Source organism: Equus caballus, chromosome 20 (genome assembly GCF_041296265.1).
Source record: "Equus caballus isolate H_3958 breed thoroughbred chromosome 20, TB-T2T, whole genome shotgun sequence".
Lineage (NCBI taxonomy): Eukaryota > Metazoa > Chordata > Mammalia > Perissodactyla > Equidae > Equus > Equus caballus.
This window is the reverse complement of record NC_091703.1, coordinates 29,080,193-29,100,466: the sequence shown is the minus strand read 5'-3', so window position 1 is coordinate 29,100,466 and position 20,274 is coordinate 29,080,193. Positions and strand designations below refer to the sequence as shown.

Genomic DNA, 20,274 nt, shown 5'->3' with positions numbered 1-20,274 from the left:
GGTGGCAACATATGGATAGTGGTTACTGTATCAGACAGTGAAGACAGAATATTTCTACCATCACAGATAGTTCTATTGCAGAGTCCTGCTCCAGCTTCTTATGGGATCAGGCTCATGCTATATTCCACTTTAGATCACATCTTAGCAACATTCTCCGCTCTGTTTTTCTGCTCTCACTCCCTTTATCCTGAGAATATTCCCTCAAAAAACAACATGTAATGGAATTCCTACTTCAGCCTCTTTTTTCATAGAATCTGGACTAAAACACTGTCCATGTTCAGTAGACCTGTCATTACCAATAGAGTGGTAGATATATTTCCCCCTCATTCATACATCCTCCATTGCCATTACGAGCTAGTCCTAATATATTTGAGTCAACTTAGACCCATGAGACAGAAGCATTGTTAAAGCAATAGCAATTCAGTCATAGGACTAAGGCTGTGGAAATTTTGCGAGCACTTTTCAGAATTTATTCAGGAACTGGACAGGGCAGAGTTTGTATGTTAAATATTTCAGTGAATATTGTATAATTTGAAATATCTTAAATACAAACATTATCTTGAGATCTTTTCTCTTTAAAATGTGTAGTTTGCATCCTGAGTATTTCATAAAGAGTTAGATTAATTGTCAATATTGTACAATTATTGTAATTGTAAAATACTACCTCCACCACCTGATATGTGTCAATTCTAAGCATTTAACTTGTTTCATTTGATGCCTGTTCTCTTTATAATTGTATAATTGTGTTCTTGTGAGATGTCATTTCCCATTATATTCTTTTTTTGATGGTAATTGTTACATAGACTTCCATCTTTGTTTTGTAGAATCTATTTTTATTTTACCTATTTGGAATTTTCTCTACATATATAATCTTCATTTTTTTAATTATTTATTTTTTTGTATCCAAAGTAATAATTTACTTGTGATTTTTGTAACAGGGTTTTCCCATATCATGTCATATTGTGATAGTTACTAAGGATGCCATTCTTTGTTCCTGTACCTAGGATGAATGTTTCTAATATTTCCAGTCATTATTATTTATATAGTTTATCTAAAATGAATCAATCTTTTTTACTGCATTATGTCAATTGATGCTTATCTAAACAGAGATGATGATTCCTAGTCATAATACACAATTCTTTAAATGTGGTAGGAAGGAAATGAGGTAAAATTTCTCATTTGACTTTAGCCAAAAAAATTCCTTCTTTTGGGGGCTGGCCCGGTGGTGCAGCTGTTAAGTTCCGACGTTCCACTTCTGGGGGGGGGGGGGGGCGGGGGAGGCGGGGAGCCCAAGGTTCGCTGGTTCGGATCCCGGGTGCGGACATGGCACCACTTGGCATGCCATGCTGTGGTAGGCGTCCCACATATAAAGTAGAGGAAGATGGGCATGGATGTTAGCTCAGGGCCAGGCTTCCTCAGCAAAAAGAGGAGGACTGGCAGTAGTTAGCTCAGGGCTAATCTTCCTCAAAAAAAAAAAAAAATCCTTCTCTTGGAAGATTGCTTTTGTGGTGGTGCAAACAACCTTAGGAGGGATGGATGCCGAGTAGGAAAGGAGGAAGGGAACAAAGTGACCCAGATCAGCAGAACACACTCTTGAGAATCAATGGGATAACGCATCTTGCAGCTAGATCTTTCCCATATCCAATCTTCCTAAAGGATAATCATTTTCCTGAATTGTAAAGAGAAAAAAATTAAAAGTAAGAAGATAGACTACGACTTTAGTATCCTAATTACCTCCCAGTGTGCTCTCCAGTGTGGCACTGGAAGCAGTTGTAACACATGGAGATAATTACATTTTTATTTCTGTTTGGTGGACATCTCCTTTGCCTAATGTTTTATTTTTCAACTGAAAATCATATTCATTTTTATATCTGTCAGATAGGTAGCCATCAGCATTTATATATCTGTATATATCTGTATCTATCTATCTATATAATCCTGTAAAGCAGCAAATCTTTTGAACAACTTCATTTCAACAGGGTTTTATCTTTTATCAACTGCCTTCTTTGTCCTTATTGATATGAAAATGTTAAAATATAACATTATTTTATTATAAGTGTGCATTATTATATTGGCATTTTCTTCGGATGCTAGCATTTTTTGGGCCCTCCTTCAATATGGTGAATAATTCCTTTATTAGAGCATTTTAAAAATTTGCCAGCAGTTCGTTTCAGAAGAGTGTCACTATATTTGTGTATGTATGTGCGTGTGAAACTGAACCATGGTTTGTTTTTATTTGTTCTTCTGAGCAGATGTGAGTCAGGGGATGTCTCCTGGAACTGCACATTTAGATTATCTCTCATGCTTTTATAATTAATTCTATTATGAAATTTTTGCAGATACCACTGATCACATCCTTGTAAGAAATTAAAGGAAGTGTGAAATATTGTGAATACGACATCCTCTATGTCACATGTGATGACTTGCTCTGAATTTTAATACATTCATTTGATTGATGATAAAGTAATGTGGTGGTTAAACGTATGAAGTCTGACATCAAAGAGACTTGGCTTGTGTTAAAACATTTAGGATTTTAATGATCTTGGGTAAGCTGTTTAACCACTTTAACCTACTTCTTCATATGTAAAAAGGACAAAATACTAGCCAAATAGAATACAACAATATGCTAAAAAGAAGCTATGAAAAAGCAGACAGAAATTAATTTCAAAAATTTTTTGAAAGCTTAGTTGAGATTATGCTTGTATATGTCTTAGAATTTATAAACACTCAATCATACCAGCTCGTATTAATATTATTAAGTGTAAGGAACATATCAGTTCAGCCTTCAACCTTTGGATAACTTTCCAAACTTTAAATGTGAAAAAATTTTTATTAATTTAATATTATTGTTTTTGCCAGATTTGTGAACTAGTACTCGCCATACTGTTGTTTGGGGATTGAGTGTAAATGCAGATTAGTTTAACTAATGCTTCTCATATATGATGTATTAAATTTCTATTATGTGTGCTTTTATATTTCAAGACACTTGATTTTTTTGTTGTTTATTTTCCTTGAAACTAAGTTTGGGACAAGGAGGACATTTATGTCAGTGATGGAGAAATATTTCCTAGTGACCTCTCTCCTACTGACTCTTCTTTCATTTGACCTTTACTTTTCCCTTATTCAGATTTTATTAACATGTTTTTTTCTTTAAAGATCGGCACCTGAGCTAACAACCGTTGCCAATCTTTTTTTTTTTTTTGGCTTTATCTCCCCATACCCCCCCCCCCACCCCCCCGTACATAGTTGTATATCTTAGTTGCAGGTCCTTCTAGTTGTGGGATGTTGGATGCCACCTCAACGTGGCCTGACGAGTGGTGCCATGTCCACGCCCAGGATCCGAACCCTGGGCCGCCGCAGCGGAGTGCGAGAACTTAACCACTCGGCCATGGGGCCGGCCCCTTAACATTTATTTTATGCCAATTTTGTACCAATTTATTTGATACATCAATAGGTCTATACCCAAACCTGATTCAGATTTTAAAGGTCTTAGAAAATGAAAAATTTATTGTATGCCTAACGATTTGAGTATAATAGAAATGAATTATTTATTTTCTGATGCTACTTAGGTCTGCATGTGACCACGCTTGTGTAACACTAAATAGCTGGGTGAAAATGGCAATCAGCTAACCTTAGAGCTGGCAATGCATTTGGTCCAGTGTAACTAACTCTTCAAGGTAGCTCCCAGAAAAGAGTATATATAAAATTAACTGAATGTAGATGGATGTTCTTAGATTTTTATATTTCCAAAATATCGTTTTCTTTATATGTTTCCTGGTATTACCTTTAGTTTTGCAATGTCTCTTTGACCTGACATTGCTTTGACAATGTGTCTGTCTTTATTTCTGTATGTTTATTTATTTATTTTATCACAGGGAGTGAGGTAAAGCAATCACTTTATATATGGACTGCACAATTGGATAATTTCTCAAAATGTTTATCCTGATTAAAGTGTTGATAGTGAATAATTCTACCTTTTTCAAAAATTCCAGGCATGCTAGTTGTTGGTAGTATTGAAAACGAAATCAACAACAGAAAAAGGCAAGTGTTGGCCACTGGATTACAGAGTTCTGATTAAAAAATTGTCCCATTTGCAACAACATGGATGGACCTTGACAGTATGATGTTAGGTGAAATAAGCCAGATAGAGAAAGACAAATACTGCATGATTTCACTCATATGTGGAAGATAACAAATACAGGATAAAGAGAATAGATTAGTGGTTACCAGAGGGGAAGGCAGTGGAGGGGTGGGTGAAAGGGATAAAGGGGCACGTAAGTATGATGATGGATAAAAATTAGACTACTGGGGGTGAGCATGATGAAGTGTATTCAGAAATTGATAAAAAATAATGTACACCCCAAATTACACAATGCTATAAACCATTATAATCCCAATAAAATTACTTGGAAAAAAAATAAATACCGCAATACTCTAAAAAAAAAAAGACATCTAGATCATAATAGGAATTTGATGCATATTTCTTAAACAACGAATAAATACAATTTGAATGTAAAAAAACCTAACTATGCACAGCCAATGAATTTTCAGAGTCCTTGTTAAATTAGTACAGTAATTTTAGGCATCTTGAGGGCAGGAAGGAGTTAAGTATTGTAATTGAAAGGTGATATTTTCCTGTTGTATCTGATATTTTTTGAGGAAGATTAGCCCTGAGCTTACATCTGCTGCCAATCTTCCTCTTTTTGCTGAGGAAGACTGGCCCTGAGCTAACATCTGTGCCCATCTTCCTCTACTTTATATGTGGGATGCCTACCACAGCATGGCATGCCAACCGGTGCCATGTCCGCACCCAGGATCCGAACCGGTGAACCCCCAGCCACTGAAGCGAGACGTGCCGACTTAACCCCTGAGCCACCGGGCCAGCCCCATATCTGATTATTTAATTGTTTTACTACCATACTAAAAGACCAGGGTAGCATTCACAAATATAATATGTTATGTAGAGTAGACAGGCAAAACTACCAAAATATATATAGTCAGCACTATTAGTGACATTTTGAATGTAATTTAATCCTTTGTATCAGTACATTCCAGATCATAAATTTCTATATCTGAATGAATTTTTGAGATTATCCTGTTATATTCTATTGCATGTGAGGTATGTGCAAATTCAGTTGTGTAGAATTTTGAGATACATATTTAAAATAAGTTCTCTCCCTCTGTCTGCATCTCTTATTCTTTCTGATCAATCTCTCTGTTTTCCCCTCATTTTCATTTTCTCAAATACCATACATATATTCTTTCAGTACTTTAAATCCTGTTAAACTCAATCTGAAACAGATCCATGATTGATGCAAACACAAGGTCCATGATTTGATTTTTGTATATTAAATATCAATGATATTACTTTTTGTGAGGATGTAAAACTAAATTGGTCTAAGATATGTCAACTTCAATGAGCACATCATTTATTCAAATAGGTACATATAAAACACCTTGGGCATGTCTTTTAACATGATAGATCCCTCATCCCTTTTTTTGGAATTAGGAATTAAAAAATTCCTAAATGCTTGGTCTTGACAGGAACTATGTGCTAACAAAGGATGGAAAAGAAAAATGGAAGTTCTCTCACTGGGTTTCTCCTACTGGCTTTCTCTGACAGGCCTCAACTGGAGCTGGTCCTCTTTGTGGTTCTTTTGATCTTCTATATCTTCACTTTGCTGGGAAACACAACCATCATCGCATTGTCCCACCTGGACCCACATCTTCACACCCCTATGTACTTTTTCCTCTCCAACCTCAGCTTTCTGGACCTGTGTGACACTACCAGCATTGTTCTGCAGCTTCTGGTTAATCTCAGTAAAGAAGACAAATGTATATCCTTTGGGGGTTGTGTGGTTCAGCTGTTATATCTCTGTAGGTTTGGGAAGTACAGAATGCATCCTCTTAGGATTTATGGCATTTGACTGCTCTGCAGCTGTTTGCAGGGTCCTCCACTACACAGTAATCATGCACCCCCGTCTCTGTGCCCTGATGGCTTCTGCTTCATTGTTCGTTGGTTTTGCTAACTCCTTATGGGAGTGGGTGCTCATCTTCCTTTTATCACTTTGTGGGAGAAATAGATTAGACCACTTCCTTTGTGAGGCCCCTCTTGTTCAAGCTTGCTTGTGTGGCATCACTATGAATGAATCTGAGCTCTTCTTGTCAGTGTTATCATTCTTCTTATACCTGTTGCATTAATCATGTTCTCCTATGGTCGGATTTTCAGGGCCATCTTTAAGAGTAAAGTCTGCAGCCGGCCAGAGAAAAGATTTGGGACATGTGTTTCCCACCTCACAACGGTCACCCTGTTCTGTGGGACAGGCATCTATGCCTATCTCTGGCCCAGCAACAACTACTCTCAGGATCAGGGCAAGTTCATATCTCTCTTCTACACCATCCCATGGTCAACCCCGTTATGTATATGCTGCAGAACAAGGATATGAAAGGAGCAATGAAGAAGGTGCTTTGGAAGGACTGTGACTCTAGATAACTGGTTAAGGAAGATGTGTTAATGCAAGAAGTTTGAATACGAGAGTCCTTAAGATGTTTGCATCCTGCGTGTGTCACCCTAATTTCCCCTGACAGCTCTCAAGGGAATTTCTCGCTTCATTCTCCTATGAAAGTAAGTTATTATAAACCTTGATTTCATTCCAACATCCAGAGATGCTCATTCCCTGTTCCTTAAGCATCTGCATTATATTTATCATTTTCAAAAGCTCTATAGAGCTTTCTCATTTACACTAGCATTTAGAAACATTATCCCTTTTCTACTTGCAAAAAGGCATTTAAGTACATATCATAAAGGCACAGCCAAATAAGAGTGTAAGCCACTGAAACGCTGTAAGAAATATTAATATTTTAGCATTTTCTGGTAATTGCCTGAGGGATATCACTTATTCTTGCATTTTGATCATGGTCTATTACAAAGTCCGCAGGTTGACTGTATCCGAGCCTTTCACAGAAGTAGGTGGAGAAACTGGAAAAACGAGCTCTAAGCTCAGAAAAAACTTGCTAACAACAATCCTGATAAAGCCATTTCAACATTAGGTCCTACAGTGACCTGACCAATGTGGCAGCCATATTATGTAGCATTAATTTCATTGTAGGCTGTGCACAGGATCACTGGATGAAGGATGTGATGCAATGCTGCCAGTGACAATGGTAGCCATTAGCTGGCAATAACACTAGGTAGTGCTTATGTAGAATTTTGTACATAGCCAAGCGGTGCCATGTCCGCACCTGGGATCCAAACCGGGGAACCCTGGCCGCTGAAGCGGAAGGTGCGCACTTAACTGCTGTGCCGCCGGGCCAGCCCATGCATCACATTTATTGATTTGTGTATGTTGGACCATCCTGCATCCCTGGTATAAATCTCACTTACTCATGGCGTATGAATCTTTTAATATGCTGTTGAATTTGGTTTGCTAATATTTTGTTGAGCAATTTTGCATGTATATTCATGAGGGACGTTGATTTGTAGGGTTTTTTTTTTTTTTTAGTGTTTATCTGGGTTTGGTTTCGGGGTTATGCTAGTCTTGTAAAATGAGTTCTGGAACGTCCTTCATCTTCAAGTGTTTTGAAGAGCTTGAGAAGGATTGGCATTAGTTCTTTAAATGTTTGGGAGAGAAGGGGTAGCTACACTTATGTTAGGCAAAATAAACTTTAAGGCAAAAATGGTAACAAGAGACAAAGAACTTCATTATATAATGATCAAAGGGTCAATTCTTTAAGAAGACACAACAATAGTAAATATGTTGGACCCAAAACAGGAGCAAATAAATATATTAAGCAAATATTAACAGATCTGAAGGGAGAAATAAACTACAATACAATAACAGCACAGGACTTCAATACTTTGACTTCAACAATGGATAAATCATCCATACAGAAAATCAACAGAGGAACATTGGATTCGAGCCGTAATTTAGACCGAAAGACCCAATAGATATACACAGAACATTTCATCCAACAGTGGCAGAATGCATATTTTCTCAAGCACACAAGGAACATTCTCCAGGATAGAACATATGATAATTTAAAAAAGAAATCTTAGCAAATTTAGGAAGATTGTAAGAATACCAAACATCTTTTTTAATCGCAATGGTATAAAATTAGAAATCAATAATAGCAGGAAAGCTGGAAAATTCACAGATATGCGGAAATTAAACAACTCACTTCTGAAGCCAAAAAAAATTAAAGGGAAGTAAAAAAATTCAGGCATATCTCAGAGATATTGTGGGTTTTGTCCAAGTCCACTGCAATTGCACAAATATCTCAATAAAGCAAGTCACATGATTTTCTTCCCAGTGCAGATAGAAGTCATGTTTACACCATACTGTAGTTTATTGTGTGCAATAGCATTATGTCTAAAAAATGTGCATAGCTTAATTAAAAAAATACTTTATTGCTAAAAAATGCTAACCATTATCTGAGCCTTCAGTGAGTTGTAATGTTTTTGCTGGTGGAGGGTCTTGTAAAAAACATTATTTGTGAAGTGCAGTAGAGCAAAGCACCATAAAATGAGGTATGCTTGTATCTTAAAACAAATGAAATGGAAACACAACATATCAAAACCTATGGGATGCTGAGAAGGCAGTTCTAAGGAGGAAATTAATAGCAATAAATGCCTACATTAAGGAAAAAAAGATCTCAAATAAACAACCTTATTTTACACCTCAAGGAACTAGAAAAAGGACAAATAAAGCTCAAAGTTAGCAGTAGGACAGAAATAACAAAGATCAGAGCAGAAATAAATGAAATAGAGACCAGAAAAATGACAGAAAAGATCAACCAAACTAAGACTGGTTTTTTGAAAAGATAAAAAAAATTGACAAAACTACAGCTAGACTAAGAAAACAAAAAAGAAGACTCAAATAAATAAAATCAGAAATGAAAGAGGAGACATTGCAATTGACATCACAAAAACACCTAGGATCACAAGAGACTAATATGAACAATTACATGCCAACAGGTTGGATAGCCTGGAAGAAATGGATACATATCTAGAAATATACAACCTACCAAGACTGAATCATGAAGAAATAGAAAATTTGAAGAAACCAATAACAAGTAAGGAGGTTGCATCGGTAGTCAGATACCTTCTAAGAAACAAAAGCTGAGGATCAGATGGTTTCACTGGTGAATTTTACCAAATATTTAAAGAATAATGCCAATCCTTCTTTTTTTAAAAATTTTGTTTCTTTTTAAATGACATTAACTGTTATTTATAGATCAGTAATCCATGGCACTGAAAGTGTAACTGACTCTTCAGCGTCAAACAGTCATATTTCTGGGGCCTGGGTTCCAATCCAAGGTCCTCTAGCGTGAAATCCTACTCTTAAAGCATGGAACTTCCAAAATCAAGTGCTATCCTTAATTAGTGGATAAGATTCTGAACTTTCAGTGCTGTTTTTTTTCTATAAAAACCTTGGATGTTCAGATTAAATTTGCATTAAGAAACCTATAATTTTTTATTGACATTTGATTTCTAACAAGACTTTTTATTGTTTCCTGAGTTCCACCCTCTTTTTTTTTCTGCACATCACAGGGAAGCAATTTTCTGTTTATCTCCATTCCATCACACATCCACTTACTTCTAAAGTAAGGAAAGCTTTAAATCCTGCTCACTATTGCTGTGATTAAAAAACAGAAAACCTCTCAAAACTAGTCCATACCCTTGCCTGTTGAGAATACCTTTAAGACTTGTGTGCCTAATCATGAGAAGAATGTTCCAAAGGCATATATATGAGTCTTACACTCATTACATGTGCACAGTTGGAGAGGTTCTAGTAATAGAAGTTGTATTTTTAATTTCTATAATGTCTGCTTAATTCTTTCACATAGATTCCAATTTTATGTTGAAATTCTATTTCCTTTCATCACTTTTTCCCATCTTTTCCTCCATTTTTGTTGAATGTATTAATCACAGCTATCTTAATGTCTTGGGCTGCTAAATCCACTATCTAGATCATTTGTCTCCCTGCTTCTAGTATCATTTTCTCCCCTCAATTATCAGTCATATAATGTTCCTTCTTTTAATGTCTTTTAATTTTTAATCATATACCAGATGTGATGTATAAAAGAACCATAGCGGATCCTAGAGGATGTTATCTTCCCCCAGGGAGCGTTCTCCCTTTCCTTGATTAAGACTAAGTTGGTCAGGCTGGACTGCAGACTTATATTCAGTCTACCTCTTGTTCTCTCTTACTTCTAGGGCTTGGTCCTCCTGGGATTTTGACCGAAAGTCTGGAAAGTCTTTTATCGGTCCTGAAAGACTCTGGAAGATTATGTTCTGCCCTTCAGCTTAGCTACTTAGTCCCCTGCTCTATGCAGCTCAAAATTTGGCAAATGCCTTAATAAAGAGAGCTATGTGGTAGAGATAGGACTCTCCCTAGTGGGTATGCATTTCTCAAGCACAATAAAAGTGCAAGATGTTTTATTTTATATTTTTGAAGCTATTGGTCTAACTCTCTGGTTTCCCACGTGGTCCACTGATTATGGAAATTTCCACTGGAAACATCTGGCCATGTATTTGAAGTCTCTTAGGTTTCCATTTGTCACTTCAGCCTTACATGACTGTTATGATGGTTTCTTTTCCTTCTGGCAAAGGCCTTCTCTCTGGGCCAAGACCAATCATCAGCTCACATTCAGGCTCTGCAAATGCTCCCTGGGAAAAAGAATACTGGCACTCATCAGTTCAGTTCAGAAGGTTCTGTCCTCTGTAAGTCTCATCTACATCACTCTTGTCACTTCCACAGCTCTCTAATGTCTTCAAAAGTATGATTGCTAAAAGTTCATCTGGCTTTTTCAAGTAATTTCAGTGGGAATATTGGCCTGTTACAACCTAATACATCCTATCTGGAAGTGGAAGTCACACAAGGCTACCTTGAATGGGATAATAAATTGAGTTAGTGAATGGAAGCAATGTTTATTTGCTGAAAAAGCAAAAGTAAACACCTAGATGGATATAGAGTATGGAACCTTTGTGTCACAAAAATGATATGGTTATCAGTGAAGTTAGTTGTTATGTTTGAAAGAAAAGTCTAAGGAATTATTATTAAAATAATCATGTCTGTGGCAAGTAGAACCTCCAACCAGAAGCAACAAGAACCACAGCAGAACTGGTGACTCAGCTTCCAGTGGCAGGAACCCAAACACCAGCTCCAGCAGCAGCGGGAGCTGTGTACAGGTCTCTGGGTTCCTCAGCCCCTGCCAGTGACTGCTGCACCTGAACGAAGCAACCCTGTCAGTGGTGCAATGAGCAACCCAAGATAACCCAGGAACAGCAGTGTAGGTGGTTCTTGGGAAAGTAGCATCTGAGCCTGCAAAGAGCCAGTGGAGGAACACAAGAGCCAGGTGATTAGAACCAAAGCAACAACAGCTGTACCCAAATAAGAAAAGGTGATTACTACCACAAATGTGCTGGCAGAGGATCAATTGCTCAAACACCATGAAGAACTACAGTAACACTGCAGAACAGAAGGAAAATTACAACTCTCCAGAAAGCAAATTTGAAGTCACTGAAGTTTACAATCTAACTGATAGAGAAATCAAAATAGTAGTCATAGAGGAACTCAACGAGTTACAAGAAAACTCAGAAAGACAATTCAAGAGCTCAGGAATAAAATTAATGAACAGAAGGAACACTTCATCAAAGAGATTGAAGCTTAAAAAAAAGCAAACAGAAATTCTGGAAATGAATAACACAATTAATGAAGTAAAAGATAATATAGAAAGCATAATAAAGTAGAAAAAATAATGTAGAAAGCAGACCTTATGGAGGAGACAATTAGTGAGCTCAAAGATTGAAATATAGAAATGCTTCAGGTGGAGGAGGAGACAGAAGTAAGATTTTTAAAAAATGAAGAAATTCTTTGAGAAATATCCAACTTAATTAGGAAAAGTAACATAAGTATTGTAGGTATCCCAGAGGGAGATGAGAAGGAGAAAGGAACGGAGAACTTGTTCAAAGCAACAATAGCTGAGAAATTCTCAAGCCTGGGAAAAAACTGGACTTACAAGTACATGAAGACAAGAGAATTCCTAATTACATCAATGCCAAAAGACGTTCTCCAAGGCATATAAGATTAAAACTGTCAAAAGTCAATGACAAAGAAAAAATATTAAGGGCAGCAAGAGCAAAGAAAATAACCTACAAATGAACCTCCATCATACTTTCAGCAGATTTCTCCTCAGAAAACTTACAGGCTAGGAGAGAATGGAACAATATATTCAAAATACTGAAACACAAAAACTATCACCAAGAATACTCTATCTGATGAAATTATATTTCAGATATCATGGAGAAATAAAAGCTTTCCCAGACAAACGAAAGCTGAGGGAGTTCATTTCCACCAGAGCTGCCTTACAAGAAATGTTGAAGGGAGCACTCCTGTTTGAAATAAAAAGGCAAAAGTTTACAAAGCTTCGAGCAAGGAGATAATAGTCAGACAAAATCTGAAAATTGCCACTCTATGTCAGAATAGGTTAGCAAACATTTAATTATAACACAGAGTATAAATGGAAAGAAAGCATTAAAAATAACTATAAACTCTTCAACTTAGTCACAAGCTCACAACACAAAAAAGAGTAATCTGTGAAAACAAAAATTAGAAGGAGAAGAGGAAAGGGATGGAATCTGCTCAGGTTAATGGGGAGAGGAGGATATCAGAAAATGGACTATCTCATCTACGAGATCTTCTATACAAACATCATGGTAACCATTAAACAAAAAATCTGAGCAGAGTCACAAATCATAAATAAAGATAAAACTGAGAAACTATCACAGAAAGCCACCAAATTGAAATGGCAGTCAGAAATACAAGGGAAAAGAAACAATGGAAATATAGAAAAACTGGAAAATAAGAGATTAAATGGCATTGTTAAGCCCTCATGTATCAATAATGACTCTAAATGTAAACTGATTGGATTCTCCACTCAAAAGACACAGAATGGCTGGATGGATTAAAAAACAAGACCCAACAGTATTCTGCTTCCAGGAAGCACATCTCAGCTCTAAAGACAAACATAGGCTCAGAGTGAAGGAATGGAAGATGATACTCCAAGCAAATGGCAAGCAAAAGAAAATGAGTTTAGACATACTCATATCAGATAAAGCAGACTTCAGGATAAAAAAGATAATGAGAGACAAAGATGGGCATTATAGAATGATAAAAGGGACATTCCACTAAGAAGACATAACACTTATGCATATACATGAACCTGACACAGGAGCATCAAAGAATATAAAGCAACTATTAACAGACCTAAAAGGAGAAACAGAAAGCAACACAGTAACAGTAGGGGACCTTAATACCCCACTTACATCAATGGGTAGATCATCCAGACAGAAAGTCGACAAGGAAACAGTAACCTTAAATTAAACACTAGACTGATGGACTTAATAGATATATGTAGAACATTCCATCCAAAAGCAGAAGAATACACATTCTTCTCAAGTGCACATGGAACATTCTCAAATAGACCATATGTTAGGAAACAAGGCAAGCCGTAATAAATTTAAGAAGGTTGAAATCATATCAAGCATCGTTTCTGACCACAGTGCTATGAAACACAAAATTAACTTCAAGAAAAAAGTTGGGAAAGTCACAAACATGTGGAGACTAAACCATGTGCTACTGAACAACCATTGGATTAAGGATGAAATCAAAGGAGAAATCAAAGAATATCTGGAGACAAATAAAATGAAAACACAACAAACCAACTCTTATGGGATGCATGAAAAGTGATACAAAGGGGGAGATTTAGAGCAATAGAGGTCTACCTCAACAAACAAAAATCTGAAATAAGTAATCTTAAACTAAACCTAAAATAACTAGAAAAAGAAGAACAAAAAAAGCCCAAAGTCAATAGAAGGAGGGAAACAATAAAATTCAGAACAGAAATAAATGAAAAGAAAGGACAATGAAACTAAGAGGTGGTTCTTTGAGAAGATAAAAAAAATTGACAAACCCTTAGCCAGACTCACTAAGAAAAAAAGAGAGAAACTTAAGTAAATAAAATCAGAAATGAAAGAGGAGAAATTGCAATGGACACCACAGAAATACAAAGGAATATAACATTACGAAAAGCTATATGCCAACAAATTGGATACCCTGGAAGAAATGGATAAATTTTTAGAATCATACAACTTCCCAAAACTGAATCAAGAAGAAAGAGAGAATCTGAATAGACCAATCAAAAGTAAAGAGATTGAAAATGTAATCAAAAACCTCCCCAAAAATAAAAGTCTAGGACAAGATGATTTCTTGGTGAATTCTACCAAACATTCAAAGAAGATTTAATACTCATCCTTCTCAAACTATTTCAAAATAGGGAAGCATATGGGCATTTCTGAACTCACTCTACAAGGCCACCATTACCCTGTTACCAAAACCAGAAAAGGACAACACAAAAAAGGAAAAGTATAGGTCAATATTGCTGATGAACATAGATGCAAAAATCCTCAACAAAATATTAGTAAATCGAATACAAAAATTCATTAAAATGATCATACACCATGATCAAGTGAAATTTACTCCACATATGCAAGGATGTTTCAACGTCCGCAAATCAACCAATGTGATACAACACATTAACAAAATGAGGAACAAAATTCACATGATCCTTACAATAGATGAAGAGAAAGCATTTGACAAGATCCAACATCCATTTATGATAAAAAAAAAAAAACCTCTCAATACAATGGGTATAGAAGGAAAGTACCTCAACATAATAAAAGCCATATATGACAAACACACAGCCAATATCATACTTAATGGTGAAAACTGAAAGCCCGCCCTCTGAGAACAGGAACAAGACTGGGGTGCCCACTCTCAATACTCCTATTCAACATAGTACTGGAGGTTTTGGCCAGAGGAATTAGGCAAGAAAAAGAAATAAAAGGGATGCAAATTGGAAGGAAGAAGTAAACCTTTCACTCTTTGTGGATGACATGTTTCTACGTGTAGGAAACCCTATAGAATCCACCAGAAAACTATTAGAAATAATCAACAACTACAGCAAAGTTGCAGGGTACAAAATCAACATACAAAAGTTGGTTGCATTTCTACACACTAATACTGAACTTGGAAAAAGAGAAGTCAAGAATACAATCCCATTTACGATCCCAACAAAAAGAATAAAATATCTAGGAATAAAGTTAACCAAAGAGGTGAAAGACCTATACACTGAAAACTATGAGACATTATTGTAAGAAATTGAAGAAGATAGAAAGTAATGGAAAGATATCCCATGCTCATTCATTGGAAGAAGAAAGATAGTTAAACTGTCCATATTACCTATAGCAATCTATGGGTTCAATGTAATTGTAATCAGAATCCCAATGACATTCTTCATGGAAATAGAACAAAGAATCCTAAAATTTATACGGAAAACCAAATGACCCTGAATAGCCAAAGCAATTCTGAGAAAAAGAACTAAAGCTAGAGGCATCACAGTCCCTGACTTCAAAATATACTACAAAGCTATAGTAATCAAAACAGCATGGTAATGGCACAAGTCTCAGGCATCAGTCTTAGCAGCATCTTTCCGAATACCATGTGTATTCACGCAAGGGAAACAGAAGAAGAAATAAATAAATGGGACTACATCAGACTAAGAAGCTTCTTCAGGGCAAAGGAAACCATGAACAAAATGAAAGGACAACTCAACAACTGGGAGAACATATTTGCAAATCATATGTCCAATAAGGGATTAATTTCCAAAATATAAAATGAACTCATATAACTCAACAAGAAAAAAGCAAACAACTCAATCAAAAAATGGACACAGCATATGAACAGACATTTTTCCAAAGAAGAGATACATATGGCCAACACGCACATGAAAAGATGTTCAACATCACTAATTATTAGGGAACTGCAAATCAAACCTACAGAAATATTACCTTATAACTGTCAGAATGGCTGTAATTAACAAGACAAAGAAAAACAAATGTTGGAGAAGATGTGGAGAAAAGAGCACCCTCATGGTGAGATTGAAAACTGGTGCAGCCACTGTGGAAAATGGTATGGAGATTTCTCACAAGATTAAAAATAGAAATATCATATGATCCAGCTATCCCATTACTGAGTATTTATCCAAAGAACTTGAAATCAACTATTCAAAGATATTTATGCACCTCTATTGCAGCATTATTCACAATAGCCAAAATGTGGAAGCAACTCAAGTGCCCTTCAACTGATGAATGGATAAAGAAGATGTGATATATATCACATATCACATATCACACGTATATACGTATATACAATGGAATACTACTTAGCCATAAAAAAGACAAAATTGTCCCATTTACAACAGCATAAGTGGACCTTGAGGATATGATGTTAAGCCAAATAAGCCAGACAGAGAAAGACAAACACCACATGATTTCACTTATATGTGGAAGATGAACAAACAGATGGATAAAGAGAACAGATTAGTGGTTACCAGAGAGGAAGGGGGTTCAGTGGTGGGTGAAAGGGGTAAAGGAGCACATATGTATGGTGATGGATAAAACTAGACTATTGATGTTGAACCTGAAGCAATCTCTCTCTTTTCTTTTAAGGTTGGCCCTGAGCTAACATCTGTTGCCAATCTTTTTTCTTTCTTCTTTTCCCCAAAGCCCCCCCCCATACCTAGTTGTATATTCTAGTTTTAGGTCCTTCTAGTTGTGCTGTGTGGGACTCTGCCTCAGCATGGCTTAATGGGTGGTGCTGGGTCTGCACCCAGGATCCAAACCAGCGAAACCCTTGGCTGCCAAAGCAGGGTTTGTGAACTTAACCACTCAGCCATGAGGCCAGATGCTGATGCAGTCTTTACAAAAACTGATATATAATAACATACACCTGAAATTTACACAATGTTGTAAATGAATATGACCTTGAACAAATAGTTAAAAAAATCATATCTTCTCTGTTATATCCAGAATACAATCAGAAACCACTCAATTTATTCAACACAAGCAGAGACAAAATCATTATGGAACTCAACAATTCACTAATCAATTTTATTTTAAGTAAACAGAATAAATCCTTGCTCTTCTATACTTTAATTAGCATAATAATAAATGAACAAAGCTTCAAACTTGTCATAGTTTAATAAGAAACATTTAAGAAGAAAATATTTAAACTAACTGCACGTTGAGTTTACCAATTACTTGATTCTATTTTTTACTTTATTTTATAAATCCCCTTCAATATCTGCTATTTTACTAGTATGCCATGAAATATTAATTAAATATCTTGAAATCTCTGTTGAATGAAAATATTTTTAGGTTTCTACTAAACTGTGGATTTTTGTAGACTACATACATACAAATACACACAGATATACAAACACACACACACACTAAACATCTTTTTCAGTCAAAATATAGTTAATTCACAGCAATACAATACTCAGTAGTAAAATTTTCTTTTGAAAATTATCAGTGTTTTTACCTTAAGAACTGGCCACTAGGTATCTATGTGGAATGAATAAGCGATCAGACACTCACTGTACAAATTACCTTTGATTGAGATCTTCAAAAGAGAATTAGGATTCATTCTAATTGGCTAAATATTACTAATATCAAAACCACTTTGGAATCTACTAGTTCAGTTCAATGGAGAGAAGTAACTGAGATCACAATATAAACCCAAACTTTGTGTGAAAGGAGCAAAAAATACTTAATGTGGTTATTTAGTGTCATACTATTCTATTAATTTTCAGCTTCTTTAAACCTTTTTAAAAGTAAATGATATTGAAGTACAATATACGTACAAAAAGCGCAGGTACCTTAAGTGGAAAGTTTGATGAATTTTCACAAATTGTATACTTTATGTAACCAGCATCCATGTCAAGAATCAGAACGTAAGCAGAAGCCCAGAAGCCCCCTCCCTCTATTTCTCCTTCTAATCATTACTCCCTAGAGGAACCACTATTCTTTTTTTGGTTGCTGTTGAAGAAGATTGGCCCTGAGCTAACATCTGTTGCCAATCTTCCTTTTTTTGTTTGAGGAAGATTGTCACTGAGCTAATATCTGTGCCAGTCTCACTCTATTTTGTACGTGGGATGCCACCACAGCATGGCTTGACAAGTGGTGTGCCTGGGATCCAAACCTGTGAATCCCCCGAGCTGCCCAGGCAGAGCACACGAACTTAACCACTATGCCGGTGGGCTGGCCCCAAGGAATCACTATTCTGACTTCCAGCATCACAGATTCATTTTGTCTGGTTTTGTGTCTTATGTAAACGGAATCATACAGTACGAACTATTTTGTGTCTGGCTTCTTTCACTCAACATTGTGTTTATGAAAATCACTCATGTTGTAGGTACTTAAAATTTGTTTACTCTCATTATTGTATAGTATTCCAATACACAGAAGACCACAGTTTGCTTTTAGCTATCTTATATAACTTATTTGCTCCTCACTGGATGGTTGGCTCCATGGGGCCAGGGATCTCTGTTTCCATCACTGATATATCCCAGATACCTAGAATAGCATCTCGTACACAGCAGGTGCTTTGCAAGAATTTGTTGAATTAAGATATGACTAGATTTTAGTCACTCAGAAGTCTTCCAGTGCACAAGTGCTTGGGCCTGCATGCCCTGCATTAGCTCTCTCTCTAGTCTCTGGTTCTCCTCACTAGTCTCCTTAGCGCCCCTTTGACGTCCTTGTTCCTCAAAGTGTAAATCAGGGGATTCAGCAGGGGAGTCACCAGAGTATAGAAGAGGGCAATGCTTTTGTTCACATCCTGCGAATAACTGGAGGGAGGCTGGAGGTACATGGAGATGAGTGTGCCAAAGAAAATGATCACTACCATTAGGTGAGAACCACAGGTTCCAAAAGCCTTCCGCCTTCCATGGGCTGATTTTATCTTCAGGACTGCACGGGTAATGTGACCATAGGATACTAAGATTAATGACAGGGGCACCACCAAGAAGAAGACACTGACAGCAAAGAGTTCAGCCTCATTGATGGAGGTGTTGGTGCAGGCCAGTTTTAGCATCACTGGAACTTCACAGAAGAAGTGGTCTACTCGGTTTTTACCACAGAGGGGAAGAGTCATGGTCAATGCCGTCTGTACTACAGAATTGCCAAACCCTGTAAGCCAAGCAGTCACAACAAGCTGCAAGCAAAGCTGGGGATGCATGATCACCATGTAGTGGAGTGGGCGGCACACAGCCGCATAGCGGTCATAGGCCATGACAGACAGGAGGACACACTCCACTCCCCCGAGTCCCAAGGCAATGAAGAGCTGGGTCACACAGCCACCATAGGTGATGGTCTTGTCCTTCCCCTTAAAGTTGGCCAGTGTCTGAGGGACAGTGCAAGTAGTCAAACAAAGATCCATGAAAGAGAGGTTGGAGAGGAAGAAATACATAGGGGTATGGAGGCGAGGATCCAAAACTGACAAAAGGATAATTGTGCCATTACCTAGAAAGCTCAAAAAGTAGATGATCAGGATGGCCACAAAGAGAGCCGTTTCTAGCTGAGGTCTGTTGGAGAAGCCCAGGAGAATGAATCCAGAGAAGGTGCTGTCATTAGCTCTTTCCATTGTACTCTGCCAGTTGGAATTAAGAGGACTCTATGCTTTTATTTTCCATGTTTAATCCACCTCTTTTTTCCTAGAGTGGGTAAATAGAGTTTGGTTGGGAGCTTGAAGCATTTTCACAACACTTCCTGGTTGGCAAGAAAGGGAGTGATAAATAGGTACTGTATATGAGTATCTTCTATGCTTCAGGCACTGGCCTAAACTTCCTATGCATTTTCTCACAACAACTCTATGAGCTTGGCATTATCATGATCTCCACTGAATAGAAGAAGGAACTGAGTCTTAAAGAGGTTCAGTAATTTTCCCAGAGTGACTCATCTAATGAATGGCAGAGGGGCTGGCTCAGCGGTTAAGAGTGCAAGTTCAGCTTCGGCAGCCTGGGGTTTGCCGGTTTGGATCCGGGTGCCGACATGGCACCACTTGGCAAGCCATGCTGTGACAGGAGTCCCACATATAAAGTAGAGGATGTTGGGCACGGATGTGAGCTCAGGGCCAGTCTTCCTCAGCAAAAAGAGGAGGATTGGCAGTAGATGTTAACTCAGGGCTAATCTCCCTCAAAAAAAAAAAAAAAAAAATAGCAGAGGCAGGATTAAAACTGATGCCACGACATGAGTTCTTTACTGCTAGGGACACTGCCTTTTTATAATTGCATGAACTCTAAAGATAAGCCAAGTTTCTCAAAAAATGAAATCTAATTGTCTTGAATATTTTGCAAATATGTACTCCCCAGTCC

General features: G+C 37.0%; 1 protein-coding gene and 1 pseudogene across 1 annotated transcript; one reads left to right on the top strand and one right to left on the bottom strand.

Annotated features, from left to right (window-relative positions):
- On the top strand, positions 5,550-6,484 carry OR2B39P (olfactory receptor family 2 subfamily B member 39, pseudogene; annotated as a pseudogene).
- OR2B7 (olfactory receptor family 2 subfamily B member 7) lies at positions 18,612-19,544 on the bottom strand. Its single transcript, NM_001391154.1, has one exon. The coding sequence runs from the start codon at positions 19,542-19,544 to the stop codon at positions 18,612-18,614; it is 933 nt and encodes a 310-aa protein (NP_001378083.1).
- Positions 19,545-20,274: the final 730 nt, after the last annotated feature.